Here is a 25,726-nt window from a genome sequence, read left to right as displayed (position 1 = left end):
ATGTCCAGTTTTCAACAAAAAATTACAAATGTCCAAAAAATCCCCTCAAATAGGTGTGCAAAGAAACAAATATGGTCATGCACTGGAAAAAAAAAAAAAAGCAGTCAATAAGAAGCTTTCCCTGAAGAAGCCCAAACATTGAAGCCACTAGACAAAGACTATAATTGGCTATTTTAAATATGTTCAAGGTTAAAGGAAACCATGTCTAAAGAACTAAAGTATGAACACATCCTACCACATAAAGGATATCAATAAAGAGAAAGAAATGATTTTTAAAAAAACCACTATCGAAAAGGCAAAAAGGCAATCCACAGAACGGGAGAAAATATTTGCAAATCATGTATCTGATAAGGATCTAGTATCCAAAATACAGAAAATACAACTCGACAGTAGAAAAATAATCCAATTTAAATATGGGCAAAGGATTTGAAGAGACATTTCTTCAAAGAAGATATACAAATATAAACTTGCCTATTCTGGATTTTTCATTTAAATGGAATTTATACTTACGTCTTTTGCATTTTGACTTTTTTCATTCAACATAATGTTCTCAAGGTTCACTCATTTTGTAGCACGTATCAGTACTTCATTCCTTTTTGTGTTTGAATAAATCCCACTGTAGGGTTGTACCGCATTTTGTTTATCCATTCATCAGCTAATATACATTTGAGTTGTTTCCACGTTTTGGCTACTTTGAATAATGCTGCTATGAACATTCCTGGGCAGGTTTCTATGTGAACATATGTTATCAATTCTCTTGGGTAGATACCTAGGAGTAAATGTGCTGGGTCATATGGTAATTCTATGTTTAACTTTTTGAGGAACTGCCAAGCTGTTTTCCATAGCAGCTGCACCATTTTACATTACCACCAGCAGTGTATGAGGGTTCCAATTTCTCTACTTCCTTGCCAGCATTCATTCTTGTCTGTTTTTTAAATTACAGCTAGACTACTGGGTGTGAAATGGTACCTCATTGTGATTTTGATATGCATTACCATAATGACTCAGGATATTGAGCATCATTTCATGTGCTATCAGCCATTTTTATATCTTCTTTGGAGAACTGTCTATTGAGTCCTTTGCCCATTTTTAAATTGGGCTGTCTTTTTATGTTGAATTGTATTTTATATATCCTGGATACTAGTTGCTTAACAGATATATGATTTGTAAATATTTTCTCCCATTGTGTGAACTGTCTTTTTACTTTCTTGATGGTGCCCTTTGATGCACAAAGTTTTTAATTTTCATGAAGTCCAATTTGTCTTTTTCTTTGATTGCTTTTGATGCATTAATACATGATCACACACAGATTTACACCTATGTTTTCTTCTGAGTTTTATAGTTTTAGCTCTTATGTTTAGGTTTTTGATCCATTTCAACTTAATTTTTGTATATGGTGTGAACTATCAGACTTTGGATTCAGTGAGTTTAATTCTCCTTTATTTTGTAGTGAAATGCTCCAAAACTACATAGAACTCCATATTACAATGATTTATAATAACTCTGTTCCATATGCTTGAATATTTTTGTTTAATTTTTTTTCCGCTGCACCATGCAGCTTGTGGCATCTTAGTTCCCTGACCAGGGATCGAACCCTGGCCCTTGGCAGTGAAAGCACAGAGTTCTAACCACTGGACCACCAGGGAATTCCCCTTCAATTTTTTTGACTATTGATTCACTTTCTTTGTTAGTTTTAAGATCATTTATATTTTTTTCCATTTGGATTCCATTAAGGCATTTTTGTTTGTTTTAGTGAACTATTGTTGACTTGCAATATTGTGTTAGTTTCAGATGTACAGCAAAGTGATTCAGTTACATACTTTTTTTCAGATTATTTTCCATTATAGGTTATTACAAGATATTGAATATAGTTCCCTGTGCTATACAGTAAATCTTTGTTGTTTATCTATTTTATAGTAGTTTATTATCTGTCAATCCCATACTCCCAATTTATCCCTCCCTCCCTTTCCCCTTTGGTAACCATAGTATGTTTTCTACGTCTGTGAGCCTGTTTCTGTTTTGTATATAGATTCATTAGTTATTACTTTTTAGATCCCACACACAAGTGATATATTTGTCTTTCTCTGATTTAACTTAGTATGATATTCTCTAGGTCCATCCATGTTGCTGCAAATGGCAATACCTCATCCTTTTTATGGCTTAATAATATTATATATATATATATCTATTTAGATATAGATATATCATCTGTCTAAACCTATCATCTGTTGATAGACACTTGGGTTGTTTCCCTATGTGCTTGAACTTAAACACCCATATAAGTTCAAAACTGTTACTTTAGTTTTACCTCCTCTTTGAAGTTTTCTACTCTCAGTCTAGACCATACTGGTGTCTCCCATTATTCAACAAATATTTTTAAAGTCTACTACAGGCAAGACACTATAGGGATACAGATAACATATAACTATTCCTGACTCCTTATCTGCACTATTTAATGAGCACTTAAAACACACCTAGTGTTAAACACTACCTACTACCTAATTTGATCTTTATAAAAAATCTGTGAGGTACTATAGTATCATTTTACAGATGAGGAAAATGAAGTTCAGAGAGGTTAGATAACTTCCTGGGGCCACAGAGTAATGGGGCTACCATCTTTCATTGTGCAAGTGTGAACTCCACAAGTTGTGTGGTTATCCATACGTAAGCTGGTGGGTGAAAATCCAGGACAGTCTGATTCCAAGGACTGTGTGCTCTTAACTATTACATTATACTGCCCCCGCATGGATCCAGTTGGCAAGGAAATTACAATCTGAATTTCCAGTTGCTATCACCACCACATTTTTCAAAGCTGCAACATGAGATGCACTATTACCAAGACAGCAAATTAGAAATTAAGGTATCTGAAAAAGCCTAGGGTATATAGATGTTATGCCTATATCACTTACTAATAAAACTATTTTTGAAGCTTGTACTGTTATTTCACAAACATACATCTAACTTTACAGAAAGTAGAGCTCATGTTGGGAACAAAGTATGTCCATAAAAACCTGCTGAGATAAACATTAACTAAACAATGCTAAAAGGCAGCACTAAAAATCAACAGTTGATCTTTCCTTTCTTGACTTCAATGACAAGGCTCTACACCCCTCAGCCACTTTATTTCTCTCTGTTCTTTCCCTAAAGGCATCCACCTTCTCTTGCCATTCCCCTGGTCTAGTTTCCAGTTCCTACCTCCAAACCTCCCTTCATCTGAGCTGGCTTGACTTTCGATGTTTTAATGTACTTTCATTAATAAAAGATGCCCCAGTTGACTGCTGATTCCTCTATACCTCCTTTAGCATCCCATAGTTGGTCTGCCCTATAGTTATACTATGCGTTCAATACGTTTTTTGGTTCTGCAACTGAATTATAAGGTAGTAACTCCCCTGATCTCTCCATTTTCAGGATGTCAATTAATATTGTCCAGAAAAATAATTTTAACAACTTTCATAAAAACAGAACAATGTTTAAAGGGCACTTACAATTCATATTCATCCTACAGTTTGGCTTATTTTTAAGCACTTACATTATTTTTTTAAACATCTTTATTGGAGTATAATAGCTTTACATTGTTGTGTTAGTTTCTGCTGTATAATAAAGTGAATCAGCTATACGTATACATATACCCCCATATCCCCTCCCTCTTGCGTCTCTCTCCCACCCTCCCTATCCCACCCCTCTAGGTGGTCACAAAGCACAGAGCTGATCTCCCTGTGCTATGCGGCTGCTTCCCACTAGCTATCTATTTTACATTTGGTAGTGTATATATGTCGATGCCACTCTCTCACTTCGTCCCAGAAGCACTTACATTATTATTGTGAAGATATTCAATTGCTCGAAGAATCTGGAAGAGGTATTTTCTAAGTCGTTTACTCTCTAGTCCATGACAATAATGTTGTAACTCATCTAATACTGTGTGGTCAATAAATTCAAACACCAAATGAATTTTCTTTTTCTGTCTAAAAACTTCAATCAGATTGACCAGGTTTTCATGACGAAATTGCTATTAACAAGAGAAATGGATTTTTAGTATTTCATGCACCATAATTTGCACATATAAGACCCATATAATTTTTAAAAGAAGAAATATTCTCTGCTTCTTTTCCTCCATGCATTTCAATAAAAATTTCTCAACTGGTTTGCTTACATTCCTATTTTTTAAATGTTAATTTATTTAATAATTAATATTTATAGAACAGAGGGAGATGTATTGCTTTACTTCAAGTTGACATTTGGTTGCCTACTAAAACAATTCAGAGTTAATGTACTAAAATGCAACTTGGTATTCTGCTAAGAGATATCTTCCTATCTTTTAAATTGGTTTGTGATTAAAAGGTCCTTATGATTTCAAATGAGCATGGATTCCAGTGCCACTGAGCATGTAATCTGAATTTACAGAAGTTAATTGCTCTCTGAGATTTGTCCTGAACTCTCAAGAGTAAAATATAAGTTCCAGGTGGACGTTATAAATTCACCACACTGTAACAAAAGGGTATCAAAATATCCAGAAACTTTTCATATATGTGAGATACCAATTTATATCCATAGGAACTCTACATAAATATACAATTATTTGTGGGTACATTTTTGTTCATTGTCTGTAATATTCTATTAAGCAACCAAACACATTTTTAGAATGCTAAGCACTCACTGTCAAGATAATTTCAAAATGTCAAAAATGGCATGTATCAGCTTAGAAAACAAAAGAGGTTTATCATTTTATGCTGCTAATTCTATTTTTTAACACACTGACTTAATTATAATCAATTCTCAAATATTTAACTTTCTCAAATTACCAAAAATATTTATTCATTTGGCTAAAAATTAAGGGGTATATTTTTGATGTTGGATTCATCAAAAAGCTTTACTTGTAAGAAAAAAAGTTTGCCTTTATTTCAATGGCACAACATCCATTTTTCTACTTATCTGTACTAATACATAGACTAAATTCCTCAAGACAGGACTAATAGAAAAACATGCCAAAATATAATGCCGGACTCCTTTCCTATTTTTGCTCCCAATCCAATTTCCCTGGTTGGTGGGGTGCCAGAGTGCTGCAGCAACAACATGCTGGCAGTAGCAAAAAAAAAAAAAGACTGCCTTTAGACACTATAATATTAATCCTTCAACTAAGGAAAATTACTGGTGTCTTGACCAGTCTTAATTTTAAAGGCAAAAGCAGATAACGATGAATGCAAGTTAATAAGCATTAAGGAACATCCATCCAGGGGTAAGGAATCAGTGACTTTCTCAGATAAACCATAAAACCACTAGAAATACTCCATTATCCTTTTTCAGCTTGTTTACTTTTGTTTTCCTTTATAAATAGAAAACTTTTCTACAGATATTCTCACTAATTACTCTAACTGTAATTTATTTAATGAAATTCCAGCAGATAAAACTTTAGTTCTAATTAAGTCATTATGGCAGTGTTTTTAGACTAAGAATGTTAACTAATCCAAGAAATCTCTCGTGGAATTAGATCTGATGAAACTAAAAATTCTACAAGAAATAAGCCAATGAGAAAAAATAGTTAAGCTATCTCTAAATAGTTTGCATAATAGTTGTAATAGTACATTTTCAAATTCATCTCTGTGTTCTTGCCACATATTGGTTATTTTTACAAAACAATTAAGAAGCAAAAAATAATTAGCTTAAATGAAACAAAGATGAAGAAAGAGCAAAAGATATTGCCTGGGAAAATGTCTCCTTCTAGTCAGATTTTCACTTACAGTGCACAAATTGCCTTACAGTATTATTATGCTTTAGGTCATCAGGATAAGGACAGGTATCGCTCACAAAATCATAACATCTTTACTGACTTTAACTTTCCTTTTCATTGTCTAGAAATAGAGCAGTTCCAACAATCTACACATGCCTAATATATTTCTTCTATTTAGAAAGTAAATTGATCCATCATATCTAATATAGACTTACAAAGAAAGAAGAGAATATTACTTTTGCATCAGATAAAAAAGAACAAGAACAGTATCTGTTTTCTTCATCACATGTAAAAACATCTAGGCAATGAACCTTAAAGCATCTAGATAAATGCCAATAAACAAAATACATATGTATATTTATTTTTAAAATCACTAGTTTTGTACCCAATTGCCAATGAATCTTAATGTTCCTTTCTTTACACTCCTGAGGTCTTTCCACTAAGTGGACCAATCATACCTACATGAAATTCTATCTTGTCCCCTGATCTCTCCTGTTATTGTTCTCCACCTCTAAACGCCTACCTATCATCTTTACTGCACTGTATTCCTGTCACCTCAAATTCAACATTTCTAAAACCGAACTAGTTCCCAAACCATGTCTCTTTTGGGTCTTTCATATTTCCATCAATGGTAGCAATCACTGAACCTCAAAGATACCTTTGATTCCCCTTCTGTTTCCTTCTACACTTTCATGTCTTCTTTAGTAATATATTATGTTCTAACTCTACTTTCCATTCAAATTGCTGCATTCTAGCAAGGACCCTCACATTTAACAGGATTCCTGAATTAAAAACACAACAGATCTCCCTATTTTTACTTTCTCAGTCCTCCAATATATTCTAAAAAGTAATGCTAGATTAATATTTACAGTTTCTTTACTCTGAATTCAAAACCTCGCACCTCTCACAAAATCAAGTTTTGATTCCTCAGCCTAAAAGAGAAGACTTTAAAACCTACCTCCAGCTTACTTCTCTAAAATCACCTCCTTCTATTTCCATATAAGAAACTCTACAGGCAAATGCACTTTGTCCTTTCTGCTCTGCTCTTTGTCCTGCCTTCAGCCTCTCTGAGCTTATGCCGTTCCCCTAACCTGGAATACAACAGTCTCTCCCTCTTTCCTAAATTCTACATACCCTTTAAGGCCAAATTCGTGTTCCATTTCCTCCAAGAAACATTCCCTACCCAACAGGACTTTGTGTTAATCACTTGGCTTTTATTATCAGCCACTTAATAGTCAGTATTATTTGTATATGCCCTCTTGTCTTTCTAATTAATAAAAGTCCTGAAGAGCAGGTACTGTCTTTTACATCATTATAGTCACAGCATCTGGCACAAAACACTGCACAAAGCAGACATTTCTACTAAGTATTATACCTGGATATTTCTGAATAATTATTTCACAATATTTGGCATAGCTTTTGTTACATTATACATAAGAACATATATCTAGTATCACTGTAAAATTACAAAACGTACACAGTAAGGTAAGCTATGACACTTGTTTTTCTATTAATATGTCCAAATACATGTTAACTGAAATATTCATTATATAATTTTTTATTCCATAACAACTCCCCTTTTGACTTACAGAGAGCAATTAAGGCAAAAGAAGCAAACCTTTAGCAACTTTATTTCTCTCGTTGCAATTTTGTTGACAGACTTTTCTGGTTTCTCATAAAATACCTTAATGGCCACTATCTGCCCAGTATCCTTATGTTTACATTTCATGACTGTTCCATAACTTCCCTCTCCCACTTTTCCAAGGGTTTCATACATCTCCATTTTCAAGCCCAGCTTCTTCTTCATAAAAAGAAAGGGGGGGGGAAGAAGGTTAAACATTTATACCTTTATTTATTCAAGGCGGATAATGCATTTCCACAATAAACCTATACTTAAAAATACGGAAACAGGAAAAGTAGGAATCTTTTCACAGATTCTGTTTGTCTTTGGGAACTCTGCCAGTTCGGCAGTAAGGGGTCCTTGTGGGGCTCTGGCCCCCACCAGAACTTGGGGAGCTTCCTGCTGTCAAGATCATTCCCACCAAGAGTTAAGATTCGCTCACTACATGTCACCTATTCATCATGAGTGGGGTCCCCACACGTCCAGTCATGCCCGCGTCAAATATGAGGTTCCCGCAAAGCTGCAGTCGCCAACAGGTCAGGCCTTGGGGCCCAAGAAAACCTCGGTCCCACCCGCTCCTCAAACCAGGCGTCTTAGGGTCCTGGACCAGTGCCGCGCCCTTTGCCCCTCAGTCGACCTCGTCCGGACAGCCGCCGCCGCCTCAGCCTCAGCCCATTCTGCAGTCCCGCCGGCCCGGCTCCGCGCAGTCTCAGCCGGGAACCAGACACCGACCCTACCTATCCAGTCAGCTCCCAACGGCCTGCTGCCATGGCAACGGTGCACCGGGCCTCTCGCTCGGGGCCTAGGGCGCAAGACCGGAACACCGGCCAGGCCCGAACCGGAAGGAAAAGAGGGAACAAGCAGAAAAGAGTTCCTGGTGGGCACTAACCGGAAGCCTCCTTGAGGGTGTAAGTGGCGAATACGAGCTGCTGTTGATCAAACTGGGGCCACTACACAAGGTTGGTTTTGAGCGGCGATGGGGGAGGGTCGCATTTTGACGGCAGCTTGAGTGACTGCAGATCCTCTAGGGAAGGGGAACCGGCGTGGAAGTTTATCCGACCTGCGTCTTAGATGCCCCCAGGCCCGTGAACACTTGCCACTTGTGTCGGATCCTAAAAGGATGCCTGGTGTCACCAGGCAGAGATTTCTTGTAAAACGAAACTTCCAAGGAAGTCTTGTGTAATTATAGTTTTCTAAGTTACCTAGTTACGTTAATATTCCATAGATCTGATTTCGACCTCAGTTGTTGACATTCATCCTTAAAACAGGGATAAAACGATTCATCAATCAAGAACATTTCTTGAACACCTCTTATATGCTTAAAACGTTTTTTTGAACTCATAGTAATCCTTCTTTTAAAAAACTCCCTTCCTACATGTCAAAACTCTAAAAGTCCCTCTTGAAAAGCAAATAATTCAGAGGGCTCCAGCCACCCCGCAAAAGAGGCCTTAATCTAATTGCTTAAGAACTAGACATGAGGTTCTGCTGGAGTGCCAGCCTCCAATGAATAAACTGAATATCACTGGAAGCGCCCAAGGAGTGCTGTCTTTGTTAGGGCTTTCATTTCTTTTTTCTGTAAAAAGAAGTTAAGTGTAAGAGGCCAAATCTCACTGTGCTGCTCGGAAATAAGATAAAGCACTATTACTATCCGATAAATGCTAATCCAGTTGGTCTCACCCCACCATGCACGTTAAAATCACACCTACAGAGCTTTTTAAAAGGTCCCATCCCCAGAGATCCTGATTTAAATGAGTTAGGGTAAAGGAACTGGTATTTTAAAACCTTCCTAAGTGTTTTCTATGCTGCTAAGGTTTATACTGAGAGACGTGTGGGGAAGGAGAGGTGGTCATGGTTTTTTGCTTATCACCACCAAAATATTCAGAATTGTCTTTCCTTTTGAAAAGTTATTCAACCATGTTATAAAATACTTTCTATCTATGTATAAGAATATCATAGTAGGGCTTCCCTGGTGGCGCAGTGGTTGAGAATCTGCCTGCTAATGCAGGGGACACGGGTTCGAGCCCTGGTCTGGGAAGATCCCACATGCCGCGGAACAACTAGGCCCATGAGCCACAACTACCGAGCCTGCGCGTCTGGAGCCTGTGCTCCGCAACAAGAGAGGCCGCAATAGTGAGAGGCCCGCGCACCCCGATGAAGAGTGGCCCCCGCTTGCCACAACTAGAGAAAGCCCTTGCACAGAAACGAAGACCCAACACAGCCAAAAATAAATAAATTAAGAATAGAATTCTTTAAAAAAAAAAAAGAATATCATAGTAAATCTTACAGTGGACCCAGACTTGTTGTAAAGCACATTTATTAAATATTTGTTGTTGGCTTAATATTGACAAGGGACAAAGCATGAATCAGAGTACCTGCTGTCAGTGAGCTCACAATCTAAAGCTACAGTCTCTACGGTATAAACTTATAGCTTTAAAACTATTCTTTCTGCAAATAGGTTATAGCAGGCCTGGTAACCAGGACAGCCTATGATTCTTTCTTATACAGTAAAGCTCTAGGACTTAAATGAAATCTCCTCACTTGATTTTCTCAAAAGCGTTACTTCATTTTGGAAAATCATAATCTGTAGATTTCCAAAACAATTATAATAAATTGCTAGACAAATGACATAACGGATTTAAAAAAAAAAGTTTCTCTTTGGCATTTCACTGTAGGTAACCCTACCAGTGTGTCTTCATCCTTAGTTATAGGGAGTATAAGGATTGCTGTGGCAAGAAGGCAAAAAAAAATAAGAATATTCACCTTATTAGAGAACTACATTTGTGAATGCGTGTCTATCAAGAGTTAGGCCTGGCTAACTTGATTACCAAGGCAGTTATAAAAACAAGAGAAAGAATTCAGGGATTGAAGAAAGGGAGGTACCAGCAAAGTAGAGAACGTTAACCCTTTCTGGTTCCATGAAAGTATGGGCAACACTAAATTCCTCATTCTATCTTCCTATAACACCTTGGGCTGAGGAATTGCCCTAATGGGTTAAAAGAGCTCAGAGTTCAGACCAGCAAAGCCCTGAAGAACAGAAATTGGCGGCAATAGAGGAAAGGAACTCAGTGACTAGAAGTAATGTCAGAATCCCAATGGTCAACATCCCTGAGCCCCCTAGAGGCGGGGCGGGGGGGGACATTTCAGGTCATTTACTTGCTAGTGTAGAAAACCTGAAATAAGTTACTCAGGCTAGATACATAACCCCCACCCACGTTTGCATGCTCTCTGCCCCAGATCTGAATCACAATATTAGGTTTCTCTGACAACCAACCACCTATTGATAACACTCTCTTGCGATCAGCCCATTTCCTGACAAATACGACGGTACCCTATTGTACACAAATCCACGGACTCACACAAAACCTCAAATAAGAGGAGACCCATAAAGGAAAAACAATTACGTAATTCTATAGGGATTGTAAACAAATATTAGATAATCTATACACGCGTTCTTTTATCTCTGCCCAGAATTCCCAACCCTGGAAACCCACTGCAATGCACATGCAGGATTTTTGGTGGCCCTAAGGAAGCATTTCAGGGGATTTTACTTAGTATGGGCCTCAGCATTGAGCTGGGGAAAACGGAGGTCCCTTCAGTGTTCCCCACATACCAGATTTGATAAGCCATTGAGCCAACTACGGGGCATTTTAAGTCCAAATTATTTTTGGCTCTATTTTAAAGATTTAAGAAGCAAAACAAACTATTGCTTCCGACACCACCTCATCAACTGCCGTTCATTAGACAAACTGGACGGAAAACTAATAAAGGTGTATACCCGCCCTCAGCCCCGTAAATTTAACTACCCGGTTCAAAGACCTGGCAGAAACTCGGACCCAGGCGACGCTCTCACGTGATCCGTTCTAATCGCGTCATAGGGACACGTGGTTCTAGATACTTCGTCCCCTCCCCCTCAGGCGTGGATTGTTGACAACACCGCCGGCAGTCACGTGATCTTACGTCATCCTACCTCCTTTCCCTGATATCTCTGGCGCCGGATGCGTCCCTCTCTCCCCACCCGGTTGAGCCTAAACTAGTAAAAGAGGGGGAAACTGGTTGGTGTTTCGGTTTCGGTATTTCTTAATCACAATCTCCAGCCTGAGCACAGAGAACAATAATTGGTCGATTCGTTCAGGAAGCCAAAATGGATAGCGTCCTTGCTAAAGGGCTCCCATAACGAGCTCTCCTACGTCCCGTCCCCTTCTCCCCATCCCTCACTCCATGGTACTGGCGGAGGGCGGAGGGATCTGGAGGCGGCGGAGGGAGACGTCATTGCAGGGTTGTTTGTGCAACCTCGGCTGAGGCAGTGACCCACAGTGATTCGACCGCCGCGCCGGGGGGTGGGGGGGCTGCGCGGGACTCTTTTTTTTCAGACTGACCGCGGGGCAGCTGGGGAGCATGTCGACCCCGGCCCGGAGGAGACTTATGCGGGATTTCAAGCGGTAAGGGCCTTCATCTTCGTCTGGATGACGGCTCCTCCCCAAAGCTACGGGGCTGCAGGGCGGGGATCCGGGAACCTTCCTCTCATGACCCAAAGAGGGCCGCTGTGGGCCCAGCGGGACGGATGGAAGCCCAGTCCTAGCCCCTGTTAGCACTCTTGTCCTTACCTGTTCATTCGTCCGACGTAAGAAATTTCGATATCTTCTCGCCACCCCTTCCCCCTCAAAAAGTAAAAAGATGGCCATGGGCTGTCCTAGGATTCCCTGCTGCCCACTTGTCCCAGTTGCCTGGTGTCTCGCCCTGGCGTTCAAACCTCCTCCCCCGCCCCTGCACCTTGCTGTACCTCCTCTCTCTGCCTTAAAAGCAGGCCCTTGCAGAAGCCTTTCCTCTCGCTAGCTGCACCAGTTAGCTTTGTTCGATGGCCTTGCGGTCTCCTTCGAGGGCCAGGGTTGGGGCCAAACCCTCCCTCCCTCCCCATTCTTTCTGCAGTGAGGGTGGGGTCTGATGCTCTGGGGCCGGGGGTTAACCGATGCTCCGAAACCCGACTCTCTCCCCGCCCTCTTGAAAGGACCTTGAGAACTGGCTTAGAGGGCTGGGACTCGGGCTGGCAACCCCAGCTGCCAGTGCTTTCTGGAACTCAGCTCTGTGGCCTGGTGTATAAAAAGCCCTATCTATAGCCTCCAAAGCCTGGGGAAATGCCGCCTTGGAGACTGGCGCTAACCTGATACTCCCTGGGCCTCCTTTTGTAAAGTAGGGTTTTGTTAGGAGGTGTTGGGGTTAGTGAGGAGGAAGTGACTTTTTTACAGTTGTTTCCCGTTGATTGAATGCTTGGAGGTACGGGGAGAAAAATGACCGAGAAAACTTAGCGCTACGCTCTGCGCATTTTTAAGTGTTTTTCTAGGGAGACCCGCCCTGCTTGAGGCAAAATACCTAGTGTAAAAACTTAGAACGGCGGCTCGGGAAGTAACCTCTCAACTTCATTATAAACTCTTAAATGAGGCACTTGGAAGCCATTGTTTGGGGCTTTGTCCAGTTTATCATTGAGTGTATTCGTAACTTAGCCTTTATCTTTGGTGGGCGGGCTTCAAGCAGTATATCCTGTAACGCTTCTGTTCGTTGTGGCCTATTCTGCTTGAGGTTGACTAAAAAGAGCCATTCTGGGGGGTGACTAATATCAAGTATCATACCACATGGCAGTTTGTGTATATATATATATATATGTGTGTATATATATATATATATATATATATATAAAATGTAGCATTTATTTTTTACTGAGATGACAGTCTTTAAAAGGAGATGCTCATTTTGGTGCAGAACTCACTTTCTACAGCTTGAAACCAGTACATTTCAGATTAACTCCCATGAGTGAAATTCAAATATTAAAACTTCCCAGTTCGTGGCCATTGTTACCCTGGTTTCTTACTGCAATTCTCTGCTTAATTCTGAGTTGTATACTTGGCATCTTTGGTAGTTTTCCAAGGGTCTTCGGTTGCAAGAATTTGATTATGACAAATGTTGGAAGGTAGCTTTGTATTGAGTTGCATGATCTGAGAGGTAGATTAGTGTTGGTGCAGAGCTTTTAAAATAGGGACTGAGGGGAAAACCTAACCAAAGCTTTGATTACTTTAAAACCTATTGCCAATTGAAGCAAATGGGATAAAGTAACTCTACTGCCTAAAACTAGTTTCCTAATTAAATTGGATATACGTGTGTTTTCAGTCATTTAGTGTTTACACTGAGGTGGGTTTCTTTTGGTTTTGGTTTTGGGGGGAGGAATATTTGGTGGCCATGTTGCACAAGTAACTGTGGTTAGGACTCACGAAGTCTTTGCATGTTCACAACAGTAAAATTGTTTTTTCATTTGAGGTTTTTACTTTGTTGTTACTGTTGAAGGCAGTTCTTGAACAGATATCTTAACTTTGGTGATATTTGAAGAGGGATGACTCCAAGGCGCTTTTAAGTCATGGTTTATTCCAGCCCAGCACAAGAGTAAGGAAATTGATTTACTTTGTTTCTCAAAGTAGATGGTGTACAGTCCATAGGTGTTCTGTTTGGCGTTCTTAGTGGCCTTAATGTTCAACTCTTAAAATTTCTACTCTGGATTTCTAGATTGCAAGAGGACCCACCTGTGGGTGTCAGTGGCGCACCATCTGAAAACAACATCATGCAGTGGAATGCAGTTATATTTGGGTGAGTTGAAAGAAATGACAAATGGTAGGTGTGGTGATTCTTTTAAGAAAAGTGAATGTATAACAAGTAGGAAAGGAAGCTGAGGGATCAGGGATCTTACAGAAACTGCAAGGTAAAAAAGAATTCTGAGAAGAGTTTCGGCAGTTACATAAAATTTATGATTTTATGATCACTTTGGGCTTTACTTGATAAAAATGTCATTTGAGACTAAAGGAGAAAGATAAATTATTTTGTGGAAAATGTGCCAAGCAAATTCTTATGCTTGCATTCTACTAGAACTGTAAAAAGGCTAGGAACCAAAAATACTAGAACTTCCACCATGGTAAGGATTTAAATGAAAAATGTTTCACACCTCAGTGTGAAATAATTGAATGGAGCCTTTTGAGATGCATTCTTACCTTTTACAGATAGTATATATTTTATATATGCTTTTTAATTTAAATTTTCCATATGGTTTTTCTTTAGTTTTCTAGAACTGGATTGTATTTTCTTTCACTCTTTTTAAACTAGGGTTTTGCACTAAAACTTTAAAGGATTACTTTTTGTAAACAGAATTCTGAATTGCTCTTGAATCAGTTATGAGAGTCTACGTTAAACACTAGTGGAAAAATGAGGGTAGTTTACACTTCTAATTCAGGCTGTTAGCATGCTTCTTTGAGATCCTGAATGTGCCTTGCAAGTGGTAATTAAACTTCATGTTGCTGCTTAGGAAAGATGAAATTGGAATGTGGTAGCAAGAAAAAGATTTGGGCAAAAGAAACTGGCTTTCTTGGTGACATCAGATAAATCCAGTCGATTTGAACAAGAGCTATTGCTCTTTTGAAAAGCAGGACACTTTGGTGTCATAATTATCTTTTTTTTTTTTTTTTTTTGTGGTACGCGGGCCTCTCACTGCTGTGGCCTCTTCTGCTGCGGAGCACAGGCTCCGGACGCGCAGGCCCAGCGGCCATGGCTCACGGGCCCAGCCACTCCACGGCATGTGGGATCCTCCCGGACCAGGCCACAAACCAGCGTCCTCCGCATCGGCAGGCGGACTCCCAACCACTGCGCCACCAGGGAAGCCCTTCTTTTTTTAATATAAATTTATTTATTTATTTTTGGATGCATTGCTGTGCATGGGCTTTCTCTAGTTGCAGCGAGTGGGGGCTACTCGTTGCAGTGCCCAGGCTTCTCATTGCGGAGGCTTCTCTTGTTGCAGAGCACATGCTCTAGGTGCGCAGGCTTCAGTAGTTGTGGCAGGCAGGCTTAGTTGCTCCGCGGCATGTTGGGATCTTCCTGGACCAGGGCTCGAACATTTGTTCCCTGCATTGGCAGGCGGATTCTTAACCACTGCGTCACCAGGGAAGTCCATGGTGTCATAATTATCTTAAACTAAAGGGTATTGATTTCCATCTTACATTGAAAGTAAGACTTTTCCTCTTAAGAATACAGATATTTACAAAAGCGTTGGTATTTATGAACTGAATTCTTTTTGTGCTAAAATTATGACAAGTTTTTTTTGTTTTGTTTTTTGAAAAGCCACCCTAAAAGGAAAACTTTGAAAATTAAAGTTACCCTTTATGTCTACATCAATAAAAATCCAGGGCTATGGTGATACTAAATTAATAATAACTTACATACTCCACAAATTACCAGAATGAGCCCCTCTTTCTCTGAGTTTATTCTTTCCACTTGTGAAAATCAGGAAAAAGCAGAATGAAAAACTTCTTTTAATCAGAAATCTTCTTGTTTTCAGACCAGAAGGGACACCCTTTGAAGATGGTAAGTCATTCTCAATGTTTTCTATTAAGAGGCTTCTTTTAAGTAGGGAATTGTAACACCAACCTATCTAGTTAACTAGTTTCTATTGTTAATAGGTCAAATTGTAACTAAATAATGCTACTGAGAATTTATAGTTTACAAAGGACTGTCTTCTCAAATCAGCTTGATCACCTTCATTACTAGTTCCCTGTTACTTTGGTATTGGCTGTAGAACTCTTAAGCCTAGATTAGATGGTGGGGTCTATGTTGAGAATAGTTTAAATGGCTTTGTATCATGCTAAAAGTGTCCCTGAGGTAAACATCAGAAGGGTAATGATGCGTTTTTAACTTTATGTATATTGATCAGGTGCTGAGCTGAAATTGTTCTTAATCATACACAGCGGCCAGTAGCTTCACGTAACAGCTAGCATTTGACACCCGTAAATAGTTACCATTCTGCAGGACCTTTTGCGTCTTAAATTCAGTATTTTCACCAAGAGCCAGGAAAATGGAAAACTCCTTCTAACATGTTTTTATAGTTGAACTTCTCAAATTGATTTTAACCAGATACTTAGTTTCCCTAATTATAGCATGGATTTTTAAAAATTGTTAAACAGGTTTGTCTTAGTTATCACAGTGGCTTCAGAATTAACCCATCAAGGATATTTGTACAAATAACGATTGCAGAAGTATTTTTAAGGAGATAACCTGAATGTTCAATAGGAGAAGTGGTTAAGCAAATTATGATATATCTAGACTCTAGAATATTACGTACCTATTAAAGAATAAGGTAGATCTGGACATATATCTGAGGAGACAAAATTGCAGAATGTATGTTGTAATACCACATTTTTACTAAATACATGCATGCAAGTGTGTGTGGTTAAAGGGGGTTATATACCATACTGTTACCAGTGGTTACCTCTAAATGGGGGTTAAGGAGTTGAAGGGAGGTACTCAAGGAGTTCAGCTTTTTACTTTATACCAGAGGATTCTTAAGGGTGGTCCATAAACCCCTTAAGTTCCCTGTGACCCTTTCAGGGGTTCCATGGGATCAAAACTGTCTTCATACCAGTAGTGAGACATTTGCCTTTTTCATTGTATTAACATTAGCTCTGATGGTACAAAAGCGATAGTGGTTAAAACTGGCCCTAAGCAGTTTAGCACCTTGGCATATATCAAGACAGTGGCACCAAACTGCTGGGAGTCATTGTATTTTTTGCATTTTAAAAGATGCCAGTTTCAGTTTAAAATGTCTTCATGAAAAAGTGGGAATTTATTAATATTACTAAATTCTGACCGTTGAGTATGCATCCTTTTAACATTCTGCGTGATGAAGTTGGAAGTATGCATGAAACACTTCTCTTGCATACCAAACTATGATGGTCGTCTAGAGGGAAAGCAGTTCTGCAGTCGTTTGAGCTGCAACTTCAATTACTGCTTTTCTCGTGGAACATTTTTTACTTGAAGGAATGACTGACAGACAAACTCCGGTTATTTAGACTCGAGTATGAATTTGGTTGACATATTCTTAAAAGTTACCAAAATAAGCTGTTAGGTCAAGCAAAGTGACTGACAGTATTTGTAGCTGCTGATAAAATGACGGCTTCCCAATACTTTTAAGACTTCTCTCATGAGATCAGTAGGTGGTATTACCTGTTGTGATTTTTTTTTTTGATGGAGTGTATATGTAATGAAATATGGCTACATTTAGAAGATTTGGATAACTCAGTGAACCAATATTTTCCAAATGGCCAATGTATTAGAAAATTATGGATGGATAAAAGATATATGCAGTATGCAACAGTTGTTAATGTAACTGATGCAGAAAGTTTATGTGGTTTCAGATTCTACATTGCAGCTAACCTTTAAAAACGTACCATTTCTTCGGTGTAATATCAAAGAATATCTACAATTATCTGAAAAGGCTATGAAAATAGTCTTTTCCTTTTTCATTTGCATATTTGTGTGAGGCCTGATTTTCTTCCTGTACCTCAACCAAAACAGCACGTTGCAACAGACTGAACGCAGAAGCAGCTAAGAGAATGCAGCTATCTTCTATTAAGCTAATCATTTAAGAGATTTGCCAATATGTTAAACAATGTTACACTTCTCACTAACTTGGTTGGGGGAAATATAGTTATTTTCATTAAATGTTACTTAGGTTAATGTGTATACAGTTGTTAATAAATATGTTAAGTTTTCCTTGAGTTATAGTTTCTAATATAGTAAATATAGATAGAGCCTGTGATGTGCTGGAGGCAGCTTATACCGATTATGAGAATAGATTGTTTAAAAATTTGGGGGAATTTTTGCAAGTTGGTTATTAAAGAGCCCATATTTTAAAATTATTTTCAATTTTTGGTGGAAATACCATAAAATGGTATGCTGTTGCATGTATCTCTTCCCAACTTCACATTCAGTGACTTCACTTTGGAAACTTGGCGTGGTTGGGAGTAAGAGTATAAAGGGGTCCTGAGACCCCATATGTGAATTTTAAAAGGTTAAAAAAAGCTGTTTCATATTTGTGTTTGTCTGAAGTGTTTATGTTGTACATTTTTATAATTAAAACTGTAAAATTATAGAATTAGGTATAAGGCTATCTTTGCTAATGAACTGTACATTTCATAGAATCTATTAATATATCAAAATGTGAATTAAATATCATCTTTGATTTTGTTTGTATCTTTGGCCTCCCTAATCCCAAATTTCCAAACAAAACATGTGAAGAGGTAGAGGTTACATACTGAATATATGACTAATGAAAATAAAATATTAAATATTTTACTGAACACATGCCTCTGATACTGGAGTCATGAGTTTAGAATTTAGGGTGAGAAAGGGTTTTTGTTTTGTTTTTTTTAAACTGCATTGATGAAATAAGGAAAGAAGCTTGTGGAGACATCTGGAATGGTTTTAAACTTTTATTGACTTCATTAGGAATAAGCCTCAACTTACTATGCCCAAGGTGTTGTGGTTGGAGCACGTATCCAACCTTCAGGTAGATTTCCTCAAAAGGACTCTGGATAGTGAATAAATGCAAAAGGAGGCTAGAAAGACAAACACGAAACTATTAACAGTGGTTGTTTCTGCTAAATAGATTTGGAATTTGAGTTAAGAGCTCTTCTTTGTACACTCTGAACAGATAGACTTTATTATAAATGCATAATTTTTTTAAATGCCTGTCTCTTTTGACCATAAGATAATGATTTAGACTGACCAAAATGTACTGTATTGGTCTATAACCAACAGTAGGCAGTTACACTAATGCTTAACTGATTCTTGGCATACTTAAGTGATAGGGACAGAGCAGACTTTTCACATTAGTGGCCATGCCTCCAATCTGAGTCCTTTGTCATGTGGTGGTGAGCCCATCTCAAAATCATTTGGCACCCCCTTCTAAGTTACAATAAATTATTTGTAGTTCCTCAAATGTGCATTTAAAATTTTGGTAGCTAGGGCAAAATTGCTTTCCAACAATATGACAGTTAATGTTCCCACCAGTAGCACATGTAAGTGCTGTACCCCCCAAGTGCTTGCCAATGCTGTATGTTATCAGTACCTAAATAGTATATTTAGTGTGTTTTATGCGCTAAACCAAAATTGACATTAATTTTTGTATGGTCATGCAAAAGCCAGCATGGGCTTGGGAGTTCATTGATGAAGAGAGAGAAAAGTTATGCTTGTCTTTACTGTAATTATTTTGGTTTGTTTCTATCTAGGTACTTTTAAACTAGTAATAGAATTTTCTGAAGAATATCCAAATAAACCGCCAACTGTTAGGTTTTTATCCAAAATGTTTCATCCAAATGGTAAGTAGCAATTTATTAGCCTTTGCAAATGATAGGAGGAAAAAAGAGTTGTTTCATCCTTTTAGGTCTTGCCCATACTTCTCGTTATTAGGGCCCACTTCTAGATGTTGCTTCTATGTCAATATTAACCATACTTTTGTAGTCTGGAATCTTATCAAGGTTCTAGATTTGAGATAAAGTTTTGTTTTAATAACTTCTGATTTTAAAGTAATATCTATTTATTTATCAAAATGTGAAAGATACTAAGGATTTATAGCTTAAAATTTAGCTTGCAGGTAAATGTACAAAATTAAGATCATGTTGTATGTAAGGTTAAGTAATTTATATATAACATGAACATTTTCACTTATTAAACATTCTTTTGTATCTTTTTTTTTCTCCTCCTTTGGCCGCCCCACGCGGCTTTGGGGTCTTAGTTCCCCAACGAGGGATCGAACCTGGGCCCCCGGCAGGGAGAGCATGGAGTCCTAACCACTGGACCACCAGGGAATTCCCTATATCATTCTTAATGGCTGCAAAATGTTCTGTTATATGAGTTTATCATTATTTATTTAATCATTGTCCAGTTGGTGATTTTTAATTGTTTACAGTTTTAAACAGCACATTTTTCTTGAAAATAAATCTTCTCAAATACCCATGAATAAGTTTTTAGAAGTAGGATTACTAGGTCAAAGGTTTGTATGTTTTTAAGGGTTTTTTTTAAATACAGTTTTCCTTCCTTGTTACTATTTTTACTTTTAGCAGTTTATTACTATTTTCCATAAATGATTGCTAAGTGACTTTTGTAATTAAATTTGCTCTTCCTGACTTATTGCTCTTTACTTCTAATAAATTTGTATTCCTGGATTATAAATTACTGTATGAAAGACTTATTTTCCAGAATATTTAAGTTCTCTTTCCCTTTTATATCCTTTGCACATTTAAATGTGGTTTTCCATCAGTTAACTTACTTTCAGGAGGAACATTTTCAGAGGTCCTCTTGATTGTGCATCTAGTCTAGAACTACAGACTACGTGAGAAAACTGCAGGCAGATAGGGATCTCCCTACTCATAGGAGAGAGGTGTGTTTGTGTGTCTGGAATCAAGGTGACTTCCCAATAATAGATTAGATCATAGATTTAGCCTTTGTGCTTTATTGCTGTGAAGTTGCTTTTTCTTTCAAGGTCTTCCCCCACCCAGAGGCAAGGCAGCTTTAATTTTATTTTCTGTTTCTGTTCTGAGGAAATTTTCAAGTCACTTATTATCATTTATTCTACTGTAGCTTTACTAGCTTAGACTTGTTAGTGAATCGACCCAAACTGTAGTAAGGGAGCTCTGTAAATCAAGGTAGAAAAGACTGGAATGTGCAAGGAGTATATGTGTATAGGCTTAAGATTTTCAGCCTTAACAAATTTATAAGGAAACAGCGTATTTGATTTTTATCCCTTCATATTAATAACATGGTTTCCCTTTTTTCCACTATCAGTACCTTATTTAGTTAACTTCCTAGTTTGCTTTTTTTTAAACATCTTTATTAAAAGATTCACATACTGTGCTACTCACCCATTTAAGTTGTACAATTCAGTGGTTTTTAGTATCTTCACTGAGTTGTGCAACCATCACCATTATCAATTTTAGAACATTTTTATCAGCCTCCCCCCAAAATCCCATGCCTATTAGCAGTCACTCCCCATCCCCATCCCCCCCGCCTCCCAGCCATAGGCAACCACTGATGTATTTTCACTCTACAGGTTTGCTTATTCCGGACATTTCATATAAATGGAATCATTTAATATATGTGGTCCTTTGTGATTGATTTCTTTCAGCTGACACAGTTTTCAGGTTCATCTGTGTTGTAACACATACCTGTACTTCATTTCCTTTTATTGCTGAATGATAATCCATTGTATGGATAGACTACATTTTGTTCATTCATCAGTTGATGGATGTTCAGTTTCTAGTTTACTTTTGGATTACTTCTCAAAAATAGTTACTAGTTCACAACTTTAAAATCATTTTACAGTTTTATGGGTTTTACAGAGGTGATGATTTTTGCTTTGGACTTGCTAAGTTTGATGTTCCTATGGGATACACAGTAAGCGGTTGATTATGCTGCTTTAAAGCTGAGAGTTAAATCTGGTCTAACGCTAACAATTGGAAGTACCTAGCACATAGATAGTAATAATTGAGGCCATGAATAAAATTGCCCAGAGGGTGTGTAATGGGTAAGAAGGAAGAGGACCGAGGATAGAGCCCTGAGGAATGACAGTACTTAAGTGTAATTTGCCTCCTCTCCCCAAAAAGGCCTCACTTATTCCTGTTTGATGCAGAGTGGTCTGGCTTGTTCTGCATTCCACAGTTTGGCAGTATCTATAACATTTAAATATATTTATCCTTTGTCAACACAGCAATTCTGCTTCTGGAAATTTATTGTAGAGATAAATAATCTGGCAAGTTCTGGATAAAAATTTATGTTCATTGTATTCTCACATAATCAGTTCAGGAGGGGGGAAAAGCCTCTCAAATGTTAGACTTTTAAAACGGTAATCCCTTGATTTTTATTTTTATTATGAAAGGAATGCATACTTATTGGAAAAACAGATCATAAAGTACAAGGAAAGGTAAAGAAGATAATACCCTTCATAATCCTACTATTTACAGATATTTACATTTTGGCATTTAGTCTTACAAATGTTTTTGTGACTGCATATACTTCAGATGAAAATATTTATAAATAATTCTTTATAAAAAATGGAATTATCCTAAATAAGTAATTGGAAACTTATTAATGTAATATATTGAGGGTGTCATTCTACATTAATTAACATATGGTAGATGTATATCATTTCTGGCGGCAGTATTGGTATGTACCGTTAATAATGTACCATTATTTAGCCAGTCCCCTCACTGTGGACCAAAGGTAGTTTCCAGTTTGTCACTTCTATAAAGAGTATTATAGTGAACATCCTGTAAATAAAACTTTGCGTGTCCATGATTATTACTTTTAGAGTAGAATTGCTATGTCAAAAATTCAGCTTTTTTATCCCCCCAAGAATTTTATTTAGGAATATTTGGAAATGTGGAATTTAAACAGATTTGCTATATGGTATGTAATGAAAAAATTTAACTCTCACTCAGCCTCCTGATCAAAAGGCGCGTAAAGAGTCCTTAGTTTGAGACTGATTTTCCTGTGAGACAAAAAGTTTTAGTTATTGACTAATGTTCAAGATTTCTGACTGAGCCAAGCATTCGGTTTGTGGTAAAAATTTCTCTTTAATTGTTAGAAATGACAAAGTTAATATGTAACCAATTTTAGTGTTGTCTTTGCAGTGTATGCTGATGGTAGCATATGTTTAGATATCCTTCAGAATAGATGGAGTCCAACATACGATGTATCGTCTATCTTAACATCAATTCAGGTAAGCATGTGTTAGGATGCATCTTAACTTTTCAAGATTCTATGGGATATAATTGGCTCTTTTAGGATCAATTTAAAGGCCAAGTGAGCAAACTAACCTTCCCAACACTAAGGTAACCAGTGGCAGAGCTTGGACAAAACCCTCATGATTTTTATACAACCGATCTGCTTTTTCATTCGTGACCACATTGGATCAAATACACAATCATTCTGATCAAATTTAAGTATAAAGTGTTCTCACAGGTCAGGTGTTTGTTTTGTTTCGTTTGGGTTTTTTGGGGTTTTTTTTTTTTTTGCCACACCACAAGGCTTGTGGAATCTTAGTTCCCTGACCAGGGATTGAACCCATACCCCCTGCAGTGAAGGTGCAGCGTCCTAACCACTGGACCACCAGGGAATTCCCTCACGGGTCAAGTATTATTCGTGCCCAAAAAGAAGAGTCTTCTTGGGGAGAGATAAAGATGATTGTTTAGAAAAAAACATAGGGACCTCAAGAAACTGCAGAAGTGCAGAGAAGCATTGAGTATGTTGCCCCATCCAAGAAATTCTATTTTAAACGAAAGTAAATAACTATTTGCCAAAGTACTCTGGCAGAATATTTCAGAGTTGACCTTGAATGACAGTTTGGGGGAGGGGTGGGGGGTGAGTGATGTTTTAGTTATATGGATTTGAGAGGAGCAGAAGTAACGTTTTTGGTTTATGACCTTTTTAAAGTTTTTTCTGTCACACTTCTGCTTTAATTCAGGTCATCTTATAAAGTGTTTTCGGCTTTCCTGTTTCATTCCCTTGCTGCTAGGTGCATATGTTTTGTTGATTAAAGGAAACAAGGTACACCACCCAACTTACTGTCAGAAATTTGCAAACTTACCTCAGTAATAGAGTTTAACTTTGGAAAATGTTAGTTGCTAAGCTATCTTATAGATATTGTGTATTAACCAAATCAAGTTGTTTATTTCCTGGTTAATGTCTCAGTATGCTGAAGAATACTGTTCTTTTCCAATTTCTTTGAGATTAGAGATCTTAAGGCAATTAAGAACTATCTGTTTTGAAAGCTTAAGTTTTCTAGCAGCAGGAAACTTCTTACTGTATTTATCAAACCATTTCTGAAAGTACTTAGATCTAAAAATATGTAAGACATACTAATTTCTGTCTTTCTTCATAGAATAATTTCTGTTTTATACAACTTCTGTGCTCCATATCGGACCCATGTTAATATAAAGAATAACTCTACAAATATGTTTTATCTCTGTCTTTCCTTCTAGTCTCTGCTGGATGAACCAAATCCAAATAGTCCAGCCAATAGCCAGGCAGCACAGCTTTATCAGGAAAACAAACGAGAATACGAGAAAAGAGTTTCGGCCATTGTTGAACAAAGCTGGAATGATTCATAATAGACAACTGGTCTGTTAATCTTTTTCATCATTGTTGTGTATAATTTACCTCTCAGTAGAAAGGCTAACAAATTTTAAGTGCCACAGGTTTTAAGGATTCTGCAGAAAAAAAAACCTTCGGTTTAGAACCTACAAAAGCTTGTGTATCTTGATTAATGTACTTTTTATTGCATGGTGTGAACTAAGTTATTGCTTACATAAATTTGTAATATATCCTGTTTGTATTTTTTTCCAAGTGTATAATGTTGGTGTGGAGTTTTCATGACAGAATATACACATTTTGTAAATCTGTACTTTTTTCAAATATTGAATGCCTTATTTTTGAATTCTTTAGATTTTTAAATTGGAGAAAAGCACTTAAAGTTTTTTATATATGAATATTACATGTAAAGCTGTTAAAATACATAACTTCAGTGCAAGAGACTTTGTCACTTATTTCCTTATCTGAGTAGGAGGGGTTAATAAGTCTCTAGCTCTCCATCAATTGATAGTTTCATTTCTAATTTCAAAAGAACAGATTTATATTTTATCAAGAAATTCTTCAAATTTGATTCTAAACACCAATTATAATCTCAAACTTTATTTTGAATGTACCTATATTAGTTTCAGTTGAGCAATTATAGACATAACTGGTTTGATTCTGTCCAACTCTGTATTTAGGCCACTTGTTACTGTTTCTTCATGCACTACTTACTGTTAAACTCTACCTTTTGGGATTTCACAATTTGCACCTCCACCACGAGGAATTGGCACCTCTACCATGAGCAGAGAGCTGATGCAACTTATTTTGCTGCTTGATAGCACTTTAAAAGATTTTTGATAATGGAAAAAAGTAAACTGTCAACATTTACCAAAAACTCATGCCCCACTATTAACAATAAATAAGAACTTGTTGCATTGGTTTGAACAAGGCAGATATTTGGAAGGAATCTTGGTGTAATTTAAATATTTGAAAACTGCCTTTTAATGCAATTGCCTATCTTTTTATTCTGGAAAAATGTTTTAACACCAGGGCCTGCTGAGTTGCTTTCTCTTGTGGAGATTTTTTTTTTTTAATCTCCTAAGTTGTATAAAATTTGTACTGCATTTTCATTTACTGGATAAACAAAACACAATATTGAAGAAAGCTAATAACAAAGCTATCCTATGCCTTCAAATAGTATAGAAAATGGAAAATATACAAGTAAATTCTGTTGAACCACCTGTGTAGTCTTTCTAGTAGTTAAAAGAGCTATTTCATTAACCCCAAGAGTTTCTTACACATTCATACTAGCTTAGTAAGCTAACAGCTTTTCTATTGAAAGACTGATTCCTCTACTGGAAGACTGTAGGATGGCAATATCTATAGGTTCTATTTATTAAGCAAATTTTAGAAAGGATAAGTGCTGATGTTTCCCTTTAAAAGTTAAT

At 37.4% G+C, this 25,726-nt stretch overlaps 2 protein-coding genes across 10 annotated transcripts in view; one reads left to right on the top strand and one right to left on the bottom strand.

Annotated features, from left to right (window-relative positions):
• Positions 1-8,074, bottom strand: part of CDKL3 (cyclin dependent kinase like 3) — an 82,589-nt gene extending 74,515 nt beyond the window's left edge. For 6 of the 7 annotated variants that reach the window (XR_003430957.1, XR_003430965.1, XM_027097492.1 and 3 more), the window contains exons 1-2: positions 7,344-8,074; positions 3,812-4,006 (exon numbers count right to left, since the gene is read on the bottom strand). Coding sequence is in view for 5 of the 7 variants with exons in the window: in XM_027097492.1 (XP_026953293.1) it covers positions 3,812-4,006; positions 7,344-7,565 (417 nt within the window). In the remaining 2 variants the exon portion in view is untranslated. The remainder of the gene's footprint in view (positions 1-3,811; positions 4,007-7,343) is intronic. The other variant, XM_027097507.1, reaches the window with a different exon arrangement.
• A 3,386-nt stretch (positions 8,075-11,460) lies between these two features.
• On the top strand, positions 11,461-25,519 carry UBE2B (ubiquitin conjugating enzyme E2 B). Of its 3 annotated transcripts, XR_003430971.1 has the most exons (7): positions 11,461-11,785; positions 13,896-13,976; positions 15,712-15,737; positions 19,439-19,528; positions 22,838-22,926; positions 23,671-23,753; positions 24,188-24,300. XR_003430971.1 is itself a non-coding variant. In XM_027097558.1 (6 exons), the coding sequence occupies exons 1-6, from the start codon at positions 11,742-11,744 to the stop codon at positions 24,314-24,316; spliced, it is 459 nt and encodes a 152-aa protein (XP_026953359.1). In that variant the 5' UTR covers positions 11,618-11,741; the 3' UTR covers positions 24,317-25,519. The 3 variants fall into 3 exon arrangements, 2 of the variants coding, with proteins under 2 accessions (XP_026953369.1, XP_026953359.1); XM_027097558.1 differs by lacking the exon at positions 23,671-23,753 and having other exon boundaries at positions 11,618-11,785; positions 24,188-25,519; XM_027097568.1 differs by lacking the exons at positions 19,439-19,528; positions 23,671-23,753 and having other exon boundaries at positions 11,501-11,785; positions 24,188-25,519.
• Positions 25,520-25,726: the final 207 nt, after the last annotated feature.

This window comes from Aethalodelphis obliquidens, unplaced genomic scaffold (assembly GCF_003676395.1).
Source record: "Aethalodelphis obliquidens isolate GAN/ISIS:26980383/991018 unplaced genomic scaffold, ASM367639v1 scaffold4, whole genome shotgun sequence".
Lineage (NCBI taxonomy): Eukaryota > Metazoa > Chordata > Mammalia > Artiodactyla > Delphinidae > Aethalodelphis > Aethalodelphis obliquidens.
This window is presented reverse-complemented; position numbering and strand designations above follow the sequence as displayed.